This window comes from Anas acuta, chromosome 1 (genome assembly GCF_963932015.1).
Source record: "Anas acuta chromosome 1, bAnaAcu1.1, whole genome shotgun sequence".
Taxonomy (NCBI): domain Eukaryota; kingdom Metazoa; phylum Chordata; class Aves; order Anseriformes; family Anatidae; genus Anas; species Anas acuta.
In genome coordinates, this window is record NC_088979.1 from 23,823,082 (window position 1) to 23,836,230 (window position 13,149).

The 13,149-nt window shown below is 42.6% G+C and overlaps 1 protein-coding gene across 6 annotated transcripts in view; it reads right to left on the minus strand.

The window, feature by feature from the left end:
- Nucleotides 1–13,149, minus strand: part of STARD13 (StAR related lipid transfer domain containing 13) — a 294,539-nt gene that overhangs the window by 159,610 nt on the left and 121,780 nt on the right. For all 6 annotated transcript variants that reach the window (XM_068672945.1, XM_068672941.1, XM_068672944.1 and 3 more), the window contains one exon: nucleotides 8,959–8,992. In XM_068672945.1, coding sequence (XP_068529046.1) covers nucleotides 8,959–8,992 — 34 coding nt within the window. The remainder of the gene's footprint in view (nucleotides 1–8,958; nucleotides 8,993–13,149) is intronic.

Sequence of the window (13,149 nt, forward strand, 5' to 3'; positions counted from 1 at the left end):
GAGTGCTGAAAGGAAGATATCTCCTAGTTAGTTTTGGACAGTTGACACGAACTCCACTGTCAGATAAGTCTTACAGACTGTGGGAAACGCTGAGTGGGAAAAGTCACACTCGCCGCCTGCTACCCATAGGGGGAAAACAGAGCTGGAATGCAGGAGAAATCTCAACATTATCTGCTCCCCCTGCTCCTACCAGCCAGGCAATCCAAACCACTAGCTGAATACCAGCTGCCTCTGGCCATGGCACAAACAAACGTGTTTTCTTGGCAAAGTTTCCCTCACTTCTGGAGGCGAGAGAGGAGGGAAAGAGAAGAAAAGAATCTAAAGTGTATGTGTGGGGAGTGTTTTCCACCAAAAAGCAGGAGCTGCCTTTCTGCATCATCCAAAAATACAATCACAAAACACTACCCCTGCAGGCAGAGGTGAGCCCACGCTCTCCAAAGGACAGCCATGTGTACTTGGCGAGCCAGCAGCCCTGCACCACAGAGCTCCGGTAATTTATCGCTCCACTTGGCCTCCGTTGACATTGTCAATGACGGTTTGCCACGGGCTTCGGTAAAAGAAGGATCAAACACAGGGGAACAAAACTGCTGGAAAGGAATTCTCTGTGCCCATCCAAAATTGTATCACCTGAGAATAAAGCATAGCCTTTGCACGCAAACACTGGAAGATAAACTGTATTTCCTCCCCAGTGATCACAAGACTCGGTCTATCAAGATCTGAGGAAGAACAATACGTTATATCAATGTTCTACATACACAGCACAGCAAGGTAGAGGCACGCTCGCATATCTTATTGTATGCTCAGCTCCTTACCTACGTGTAACTTAACACTCTGGCTACCATCCCTGCTTGTTACGCTTCAAAAATTCCAAGGCTATGAGGCCAAAGAAGAGGAGCATGGCAACAGAAGCAACAAACAAAAAGGTGTACTTTAAAACGTTACTGAGTATTTTGAGTTCTCCAATACATCATCCAGCCATTGAGCACGCTGCATCGGTTCTGTCTTATAAAGAGGTGAAAACATACAGGAGCAGAAGTTTTGGTTTGACTTTAGAAATTCACCTTACATTTTTGGTGTCAAGGGAGAGTCCTGAGAGCTGTAAAGCAGAGATTTAGACAACACACATTGGTGAGCAGTCAAGAAGGGAAAAAGGGTAAAAAGCAGGGCTAACTTTGTGCACTAGATGTTTATAAAACAAACAAATGCCAACATTGGCAGTCTGCTAGAGATGTCACACTGCCTAAGGCCTTGTGCCAGCTTTACCTATAAAAAGACCCTGGAAATAAAACTAGCAGCAAAAAACACCCAGCAGGATGGGGACTGTAACCTGCACAACACTTGGCTTGTGAACCAAAGTGTGTGAAAATAAGCTCTTGACAAATTGCTTGAATATTCGCTTGGAAATAAATGTAAATGCTTTAGCCATAACCTTTTTATATGAAGAACATCAGTGGCAATGTAAAGCTGTAACGTTTGCAAATGATGGAGTGCCGTTATGCCCGTACGGTGCTCAAAAGGACAGCACTCTGTGCCTGAGCTTCATTGCCTCTATGTCTGTGCAAACAATTTAAAAATTATAAACGACTTAATTAGCAATCCAAGTAAATTGTAGCTTTAAAACTTTGCTCAAAAAAAAAAAAAAAAAAAAAAAATATATATATATATATTATGAAATAATGTTCCTAAGCCTCGTGTTTTCTCAGATACTTAGAAGAGTAAGACGTAAATTTTTACATACATAAATTTTTCATCTATGCATTTCAAAATATATCATTAAGAGACTAATCCCCCCCACTCCATGTTGCCAGTGACTGCAATGGGCATAGAATCAGATTCTACAATGGTGGAGTCCTTAATATGCTACAGGAAAAAAACGGCAAGGTTCTATGCTATAATCACTTTGCTTGTCAGAATTAAAGCAATTTTAAAATAAATTGATAAGTATCGATCGGTGATAGAAGGTGTCCCTGTCTACGGCAGGGTGTTGGAACTAGATGATACTTAAGGTCCCTTCCAACCCAAACCACTCTGTGATTCTATGGTTCTGTGGTTTGAAAACCATTCAAAAAATCTAATAACTTCAGTGAGACCTACAGATGGGCATTTTTCTGTCTTTTAAAAGCAAGCTTTTCTCATTAGCAAGTGTTATCTTAGTGTTAATTCCATATCACATGCAATCATATATTGCAATAAGGATTGAATTTAAATACGGAGAAATCCCTACAGCCCTGGTAAGCTAAGAATTTACTACTGAGCAACATACAATGACAACTATAACAGCCTGAGTAATTAAATAAAATACTATCAATTGCAGTTCATGGAATAAATGAATATTTGATCAACTTTGCGTAACAATAAATTGAGCATTTCTTTTGAAATTTCCACACAGAAGTCATCCAAGCTAAATTTCAAACATCGCATGCTTCTTAGCAAGTCTTTCTTATTCATAAATTTGCAGCTGACACTAAAAACTTGCACAGCAGTCAGGCAGACCTGTTCCTTGCACAGAGTGTGCTGGGCAACTTTTCAACTATTTAATCACATTGCTTGATTTTAAACCCACACTGAGTTGGTACTTGAGTCAACTCTGGTGTGAAAACATTAATTTTCATAGGAATTACATGAGGGGAAAATTTGTCCCTTTGCTTTAAAACAGATTTTCCTGATATAAATGCTAACCTTATACAGCAGAATGTTTGGGAACCGAGAAATATTCCAGGGTAAGTTTGTACCTAACATAAACAAATTCCAGATAAAAGCTTAAAGCCATTACCTTCTCAGGCCCCATGACAAAAGCCAACACTGCACTAAGACAAGAACTGTGGTTTCACTGAATAATACACACAAATAGAGCAACCTTTTTGCCAGCTGTTTCCTTGAGCTTGCCTTTCTTCTTTTCCTGCCTTCATGAAGACACTGAGCCAAATTCACAAGCGATAAATGCCATTAGAGTCAATGGAATGATGCATGGGACGGCTTTGGCATGCGTGCCTTTTGTGTTTGTATGCAGCTCCAGCCTCTTCCTCTTGCTGCACTTCAGCTGTGGTTTGACAGCGTGGTGCAAATTAGTAATTTGTTATTGCCTTGTGCTGAGCGCTCAATAAATACCAGCATCTGTATGTGCCTTTCTGTCATAGCTACTTGCTGGTCTGAGTGGAATCTAATACAGAGGACAGGAAGGGCAGAGATGGGATGATTTTCAGTTGCAAAGCTTGCTAAAGCAACTCTCCTGTTTCTTAGGAAGGTGCCCTGCAGTTCAAGTTAACACTACATGGTTCTTTGTCCTCCTCTAGTGGTCCCCTCATACTTAGGGAGAGGCTTAGGCAGTCATCGCCTCCTTTGAGTTAAATTAGTTCTTACTCAACTGCAACCTGTTGAGGGTCATGCCTGAAGATCATGGGTGCAGTCCCAACACCAGAGACAGTGATGGGTTTCATTACTCTTATGTTCATGAATGTGGAGAGTGGTGTCACTGACCACAGCGACCAACAGTTGGCCAGATGCTGTGATTTTTGTGCTATGGCCATCTCTTCTGAGCAGAGCTTCCACCACAGGGCTGCCAGCGGTCCCACAAAGGTCCCACGCTGCCAAAGGTCAGAATCTGGCTGCTTCATTCGATAGCTTTATTGCCCTGAGTAGCTTACATTAAGCTTGCGTTCCCTCCAGAAGCATTCATTTGTCGTCGCCTGCTTGACATGCAAACAAAGAAACAAGGCTGAATCTATCTTTTGTCCTAAGCCTTCCAGAGAGGAGCTACACATCAGTCTCCCATAGCACAAAACCTCACAAGTTACTCCTTAGGAATAGCTGTTAGGATACTACTCCTTAGGATAGCTGCTCTTCCGTACGTGTCTCTCCCTCAGAGCTGTAAGGCTTAGTCAGTGTTATAAAACAGTGAAGATTTGTTTGTTGCTTGCATTCTTTAAATCGTCTAACCTTTGCATTTTTTAAGTGATGCCTTCTCCAGCAAATGAAAGAATAGCGCACAGCTTACCCTGTGGTTATCACAGAGGTCTGAGGGAAAGGTCTACTTGAAATAGCAAACAGATAGAGCAGAATTTTATTATTCAGTGAAATTTTTCCAGGCTTTTTTTACGATAAACATCAAATGCCAAAATGTGCCCTCTTCCATGACTCTCAGAAAACCTGTGTTTAAAGAAGGTTGGCTGCTCAGACGCAGTGCAGCTGAATGTGGCTGTTTGACTGGAGAATCCTGCAGCCCAGTGACTGACCCCAGCTGCTGGAAAGCAATGCCTTCTCGTTCCACAAAGGGTAAACTTCAGAGGAATTTATCAATTTGCTTTAGATCACCATTTGTGGCAAGGTTCCTGTCAGGTCTTTTGAGGTCTCAAGAGAAGTTACAAACCCAAGCTCATCTATCAGTTTAGTGTTCAACTCTCTTCAGCAATAGAGTAGCTGTAAACAAAAATGAGTTAAAGTAGGAAAAATGTCTATAATAGCTTCATCCTGAAACCATTTTTTACACTTATTGAAGTGTATTACACTACACTTTTTAGAATTATTGGATACATATTATTTTTAAGATTTACCAGCTCTAGTCTTTTAAATATTTTTATTTCTTTTTAAAAATGTTGAGAAAAAAAAATAAGTTACAGAAAGAACTATTGAATAGGGAAATGGAGGAAGACATTTAGAAGGACAATGAGTATCAGGATGTGTCTAAAGCGTCTTTATATCTGTTTTGTTAGTGAAGTTTCTCATGTGAAATTCAGAGTATTCCTTAATAGTTCAAGCTTTCATCTATAGCTCATGTATTAAAACGGTAAACATGTATGTTTCTAATCAACACCTATTTTTTTTAGAACAGTAATATCCTGAAATATATAGGAAGGGTTCTCATTTTCCTCTTGCTTTTGAGAGCCGACGAGCACAGTTTGCCCTCAGCTGCTCCAGTACACCAGTAGGAGCTGGGAAGCAAAGATTTTCCTATTCAGAAGAACAAAGAAGGGTTTGTTCTGTCATTTCTGATTATGAAAGGAACATATAGGCAGGAAGAGACAATCTCACTGGCTAATGTCAGGAGCCAAACTGGCACCGCGCAGAAGTTGGAAGAGGAGGCAGTGAAAGGACCCTCTCATGCACTGGCTACAGGAGAAGCACTGGGCCTACTTACTTCTACACGGAGCAATACAGAAGCCACGGCCACCACACCGCTGGGTTTATTCACTTGTTTATTTTCATTATGCTATTGCAGGGTAAAGAGCCTGGTTATTTTTCAAGCCAAAGTAAGCATCTCCCCTTTGTGTCGCTGACATGTCAAAGTGACCCCACTCTGCTTACGAGCCAGTGCACAGGAGCACTGGATGAGAATGTTTTATTTTCCCCAGTATTTTAAGGTCAGATTCTCATCTTGAGTAAACTTAGAGCTGGAGTAATGGCAGCATGAGCCACGAGCACTGCCTAGGTCTAGGAGGGATTACAGAGCGTCCCACCCTGCTGTTGCTCTGCTGTGCAGGGGAAGGGACAATGGAGCTCATGGACATAGCCTCAGCTCCACCTCCAGCACATTTGCCAGGCTTCCACATCAAGTGACAGATACGGAGATGGAGACCACCTTCTCCATCGCCCCATGAACATAAGGAAAACCCCAGGGACTGCAGCACAGGTAAAATATAAACATTAGTATGAGCCTTTATGTGACTAAGGAAACACAAAAATAGGCAGTCAATGGGAAATACGGTGTATGGGTTTGACCTTGAGAGGCATGCAGCACCTGCAGTGTCTAACAGGGGCCAGATGGAGTTGCAGTTCCTTCTCATTTCCCAGCATCAGGCATTTTGTGGGCAGTTGTTCATGCACAGCTGCTGTGTGGGATGGTTCTGGCTTCCTGAGCTACGGATATCTCTCTTTGAAGTGAATTAGCATTGTACCTGGACAAATAACACAGGATCAGGCTATCTGTTAAAGGCCTGGGACCACACCTGCCTCATTCTGTGTTTCATAATATATCAGTCAAAGGTAGACAATTAGCCACGGAGCACTTCTGACATGGCCAAGGTTACACGAGGACTTAATCATATTACTGCAGTACACCATCTTCCTTGCCAGCCCATTGCTGTTCTGCTGGAGACTACATTACCATGCATCAGCAAATGCACCGGCGCACTGCTATATTTAGTGCCTCATACATACCGCTAAAATAGAGGATGTGTCAGCTTTTAATCTGACTTCAAATTTTTGTCAGCAAAGTAAAAGCTCATTTTCCCTACCAGTGATGAAGTGTGCTCTGCGTTAGTCATCTCGAGCTGGGAAGCTCAAGATGGTGATGTTAACTTTAAAATACTTTCATTAGGCGGCTAGATTGCTCAAGCTGATTCATTTTTACTAACTGGAACACCAGGAAATAGTAAGAACGCATAGTGTCAGTCAGTCAGGTTTTGATAGTGACTACCATGGGCTAAAAAAACCATTTTCTTCAGCCAGCTGATGGCGAGAGGAGCAGCTAATTTCACATATTTCACATAAGCTCTATGATATCATAGAATCATATTTCTATGATTATTATAATTCTATGATTCTAACCTAGGTGCTCTCTGCAGTACTGCAGCAGGCAATTAAACCACCTGGGTTACAAGTCCAGAATAGAGAAGGGTGGTGAAGACCTACCCATGCCAGGTATTATGCATCACACAGAACCACGCATCACTCTGTCGTATCCAGAAGACAGAGAACATTTCAGAAAAGTTTATGAACTACAAAGCTGCAAGGAAGAGCCCCTCTCAGTGCAAGACATAGATCTGGCCAATTTGGTAAGTTACATAATATGTTGGCATTAACCTTAATCATAATTTAGTTTAATGTAATTCAAATTTCAAAGCCCAAAGTTTCAAAGCCAAATAAAAACCGTAACTTCTGCTGCTGAATGCTGTTAGAAGATCTCATTTCAAGAACCGCACACCTATTTTACAGAAGTGGTTTGATTGAGAAATTAATGGGTGCTAACCTTTGCCTGCAAAATGCTTCAGTTTGAAGGAATTGGCATTTTCTTCCAGAAGCATCTTAATGATAAATTTATTGCTATTTCCATCATCTACTAGATTTCCATGAGCGAAGTTCCACCTCAGTGACCAAAGCGAATCACCTGTTATTCCTCTTTCATGCTGGCCGTTATCAAATTTTCAGCTATCATCTTCTAACTGCCAGACGGGTGCTAAACTTTCTTTGGAGACCAAATTGATGTTATCATAAAAGTAAAACAATTCAAAAATTTATCACAGTCAAAACCAGGCGCACTGTTAACAGAATAGGCTTTCTTTAAGATGTATGTGCTTTTGATGTGTTTTCCTTTTCTTTACGAAGCAGGCCTTCGGCGTTACACAGATGCAAGCAGCGAAAACAATTAAAAATTGCTAAATCTATCTAAAAATCGATGGGGTTTGCTTAGCTTTGGAAAAGCACAAGCGTAATTTCCATTGGAAATACCAACATGGAATAAATATCCTGTAATGCAGACGAAAATATTGCTGTGCACAGCGCTTGAATGGCAATACCTGTAGTTATGCCACGCTCAGCAGCCTCCACACAGGCACTGACCTGCTGCAAGGTGCCTGAGCATGACGCTGCCTATTGAGATCTCAGGTTTTGAAGCCAGGGCTCCTGGAGCTTTGCTCCATGTGCTGGCCAGCACAGTCCCTGCCTTGGTGGTGCTGGCTGCAAAGGGACCCATTCTCCTGCTCCCAACGGGGTTACGGTGGCCCTTGGCAGGGACTGAGGGTGCAGCTTGGAGCAGAGGGGGACACTGCTTCGAGCAAGGAGAAATCACTGAGCTAGCAAACTGGCCTAAGCTAGTCCTTCAGGCCAAAAAAAAATAAAAGATGTTAAGTCAGCTGGGGACAGAGGGATAATTACAACAAAGTTGCCCAATTGCTTTCATTTTAATTGACACACACTGCATACATATTGACTAATGAGACTGAAAGAGCAGTAGGAAATAGGGAGCTCCAGAGGTCAGCTGTTTTATGATTTATTTAAGTAGTGCTAGCTGGCAAAAGCTTTTGTGGGAATGAGGATTCCCTTAGACTTTGGGGACATTTCTTCTTGCAGAGCTGTGGGGCTGTTATTAAATTCCAGTAACCTCCCATTCTGGGAAGCAGTTTCTTTTCGCTATAGTTCCTAATTGTGCTTCATTACAATTTAATAAGGACATTTACCCTCAATTGAGCAAATCATTCAAGCAGTTGCTTACTCCCCCTCGCAATGAATTGGATTTGTCAATTGCAGCTTTAATTGCGTGTTAAGTGGCTTGCTGAATCAGGACCTCTGTGCGCATCACTGTCTACCCAAACCTTTCCTGAGCTCCTGGCATCATAACCCAAGTAGGGTTCTGTGCATCCATTCCTTCAGCTCTGCCGATTGCTCTGATCCTCAAAGAATGTCAGCTGTAAATAAATCATTTCCCCATAATAGTCACACACTCCGATGCTGTTAACATCCTCAGCTCCACCAACTGCGACTGAGCTCCTGCTGATGAATGATGCATCCTGACTTTGCCCCTGGGGACAAGGCCTGGGGGGTGTTTACATTTATTTACATTTCTGTTTTACATTATGTTGCAAAGTGAGACCCTGTCACCAGGTTGGGCTGCTGTGCCAGCAGTCTGCCAGAGGATGCACTTACACACATCTCACCCTGATGCACCGTAAACCTTTCAATGACGTGGCAAGCCCTTTCGTTCCTTTCCGACACTAAGAACAAATACTTCATGGTGTCCTTGTTGTTTCAGGGTTGGCGTCTCAAGGTCTAAGTCCAAAGTTGCTGAATTATCAGCTTTCTTAAGAACCGAACAAATGCTACAGCACTGCTTCATAAACTCATGCAAGTAATCACATCAACTGCACGAAATAACTCAGAATATCAGCAGTTCCTGCAGGTCCCCCAACAATGCATACGTTTGCACAATCCATTGAGAAACATTCAAGAAGTAAAGCAGTGTCTTACCTGCCTTTTCCTTTGACAGCTTCTGAAACAGCACCTGTAAGAAATAAATTATTTTTTGTTTTATAATCATAGATTTTTTCCTTCAAATAAGCTGCACATTTCAAGACAATACACACAGTTCTTACACATCATCACTGCCTTACAAAGGTCATCAAATCCAGAGCTTCTTAACAAAAATCGTGGGGAACATCTAGCCTTGTTTGCTAAGGACAGCCTGGCACCCATTCCCTTGTCTTGCAGGCAGTGAGCTGCCCATAGCACGAGCAAGGACACGCGAGATCCAGCACACCAAAGCAGGTCATGGTGCCAGCTGCCTGCGAGGCAGCTGTACAGCAGTGGGATATGAGCACACTGGTGATGGCAGCTCCGAAGCAGTCATGATGCTTATTCATCCGTGACTGGGAGAAGGTCCCTCTGTCTGCGGGATGTGGCCAAAATGACTTTCAACGTTGCATTCCTCATATTTTTCAGTGCCCTGCTCTAGGTTTGCCATGGTAGAAGGAAGTGGTCCCATTAACGCCATACTTGGATGCACTTCTTGGTCCATTAATTTCCTCTGTAACAGCCTTCAGTGCCCAAATCGGGTTGTTCTCACTCTGTAAGCTGGTGATTAAATGTGTATCACCTGCCCTCCTTGCATACAATGGATCTAACAACTCTCTGAGGAAAGCAGCCTGCAGCTGAATCTAGTACAATGTGAGAAACCACAGCCAATCTTCCTTATTTTTGTAGATAAAGAGAAAGCTGAGCTGATTCTCCCTGATACCAGTGAACGTACAGGTGTGAGCTGCCCAGTCTGCGGCCAGCTGAACCAGCAGCCACTCCTCTATCTCGCAGCGACATGCTCCCTGTGCTTGCTATAGGCTTGTGCCCATATGGACAGCCATCTGCACGTTTCTGCCTGATGCACTAAGTGCTCCAGTATCTCTACAGCAAATATTGCCTCCGCAGCCTTAGTAGAAATGCCCATAAAAACATGTTTTTTATTTACCTTTATTTTAGTGAAGAATTTGACTGAGATATTGGAAAATTCTTGCTCTAAGCATGGAACAGAATTGCTGGAGCACCACACAATAATGGAAAAAGCACAGCTAGACTAGGTGGAGCAGGCTGCAGTTGTTTTCCCTCCTGCAAGGCAATTTAATTGTGGAAAAGCCTTACTCAGGTTGAAGGTCTGCAGGAGTAACAGCACCCTGCCCTTCAGCCAGCAGAGACCACGTGAGGTGGTCACTTCTAAAGCTGTCACTTTGGGATAAGCATTTCTTGAAGAAGACATGTACGGCATGTGAATCAAACTACATATGTCGGTCCTGCTTGGATTGCTGTTTTCCGTATTCTAGTGTAACCACAAGGGCACTGGTTATTATACAATCAAACCCATGTTATATTAACTTCCAAATCTTTTTAGGATGTCATACAAAAAAAGATGCAAATTGTTGCTGGAACAATCCCAAGCAGCAACAGAAGGCTGCCAACTAAAAGTGATTTACGGAAATAATAATGATAATGCACTATATAACTGATTGTGTAACAAAATACATTTATTGAAGTACCAGCATCCCATCTGAGCAGCACGGCACCATCTAATCAAATATATAGAAACCATGGACCAAGTGAGTACAACTCTAGCCAAAAGGCTGCTGCAGCACCTGCTGCTATGAATAATAAAGAAATCATTTGCTTACAACTCCAGCTGTAGCAATTTTGCAAGTGGAAGTGTCAAACAGAAGCCAAAGACAAATACACTGTGCTGATACAACCGTGTTTTGTTTGCTTAAGCATGCCAACCAGAAAGCAGAAACATATTAGATAGATATTGGGTCCAGTTCTCCCCCCTCAGCAGTTCTGTCTGAGAGGGGTCACCCCAAATTTACCTACTTGAGCAGAGGCAACCTGACCTGCTCATGTGCTAAGATGAGAGCAGGATGTGTGAATCAGGCAACCCTCAGCGGTGGGGCAGCTAGCAGAAGGGACAACCTGCAGTGAGGAGAAGCTCAGGTGGCTTATCTACACTGTTAAATAAAAGGATGGGGGTGATGGGGCCAAAGCACCATACCTAGGTTTGTTCCTATGACTGTAGCAACTCAGATCCTGCCTTTGTTTCAGACTGTGTGGAGCAGCCCTGCTCAGAGCAAGGCAGCTCTTGGACAGCTGCCCTCAGGGATGACCCGGTGCCATGTGGCCATGCTTATGTTGCCCTCTGCTATTAGATGTACTTTTCATCAGAAATGAACTCTTTGCATTAAGTGGAAGTGAAGGTAAAAACAAAACACCAGTATTATAAGCTCAACAAGCCAAATAAACACACTCATCAAAGAATTGTCTCTCTGATGTATACATAATCTTTCACGGTTGTAAGTGATCAGGGCATGGAATTCATCAAACAAGTGGGCTGAATGATTTAATAATGTCCTTGTAAGCTTATTGTCACATAAAAGCCTTTTCCTGACACAGAAGATGAATACAGAACGGTTGACTTTAACAACTTCAAAACCTTTTTAATTTGCAACAGCACTGCTATTTTGCAGTGCCAGCCAATCCCATAACTCCATATAGCATAAAAAAAAGACAGTTTTATATCCAAGCCTTTTACTTCTTCCTTCCCTATCAACACTTATTAGTTATTAGCTCTTTTCTGCTCTAAACATAAACATTTCAACACATGCCTAAATCTGCCACTGATATTTCAGAGTACCTGTCAAACCGTAGTTATTCACTCTCAGCAAATCACACCCTCCAGAAAAGAAGAAAAAAAAAAAAGTAATTAGTATTTCTCTTCAGCATGCAAATAACTCTTCTGGATTTTTAATAAAAAGCCAGATTTATTCAACACAGGTATGGTATCAAAAATACACTGCTATCAAATGAATGCTGGCATTTTGACAAGACTGCTTGACATCTGCTATTCACAAAAAGGACCTTGAATTCTGCAGGTTTATGTGCTGTGGGGAAAAGACAGCAGCACAGCCCCGAGACACACCCCTTCCTTCAGAGGAGAAAAATGATAAATCTGTATGACTTCTAACTGATGAACTGATAGAGGAGAAAAGCACTTTGAGCTTGGAAAAGTCCTGCAAACAATAAAGACTGGAAATCCTGCTTGTTCGTAATGCTACCAATTTAATAATCTGCTGGGCTTTCATTAAAGCTACATATAGGCAGTTGCAAAGAATTGAACCAGAAATCTCCATACAAAACTCAATCATCTGATTAGCTGATTTATTAGATCCTTCCAGATAAAAAATGTCAATGGAATAAAAGAAAATCCTGGTTACCTTTTTAAAATAAAACTCTACAGCCCGAAAGGGGCAGTCATGGCACTCCACACCACAAGCTGTAACTCGAAGTTGCCTGGCCCCAGCAGTGAAATCAGCAGCCTGAATTATGCTTATATGTTCTCTAGACAACGTTAGCCCGCTGGGGATAAAGGCAATGCTGAAGTTATCCCATAGGAAACGCTGCTGAGAGCGCTGCATCAGAAATCTGATTTCCCTTCGGAGACTTGGCACCGTCACTGGTACAGTCTTGAAACCTCTGCTGGGTTTGGGTGCTGATGTTGTGTCTTCAGCAGCTGACAAACAGACTCGTAATGTTCTTTTAAAATGCAGCCACTGTGGTGATGCTCCTAGGGACGATGTTTAATATACAGCCTGAGCATTAGAGAAACCACCTGGGATGGGGAAGACATCTTCTGGGTAGGGCTTCAAACTCACACGTGCTGTATCACAACTGATTTCTTTAACTGAAGCTGTGCTATTGCACAGCAACTATTCATGACTAAATGGGTCAAAGAAAAGAAAGAAAAGAAAGAGGAAGGAAGGAAGGGAGGAAGGGAGGAAGGGAGGAAGGGAGGAAGGGAGGAAGGGAGGAAGGGAGGAAGGGAGGAAGGGAGGAAGGGAGGAAGGAAGGAAGGAAGGAAGGAAGGAAGGAAGGAAGGAAGGAAGGAAGGAAGGAAGGAAGGAAGGAAGGAAGGAAGGAAGGAAGGGAAGGAGGGAGGGAGGGAAGGAGGGAGGGAGGGAGGGAGGGAGGGAGGGAGGAGGGATGGAGGGAGGAGGGAAGGAAGGAAAGAAGTGTAAACAGCTTTCAAGTCTAGTTGATCAAACTCACTTGCTTATTCACAAATGGGAAAACTTGGGTCTAGGTCCCCTCTCAAGACTCTTCAACACTTACCGTAAGAAAATGTTGCTAAGA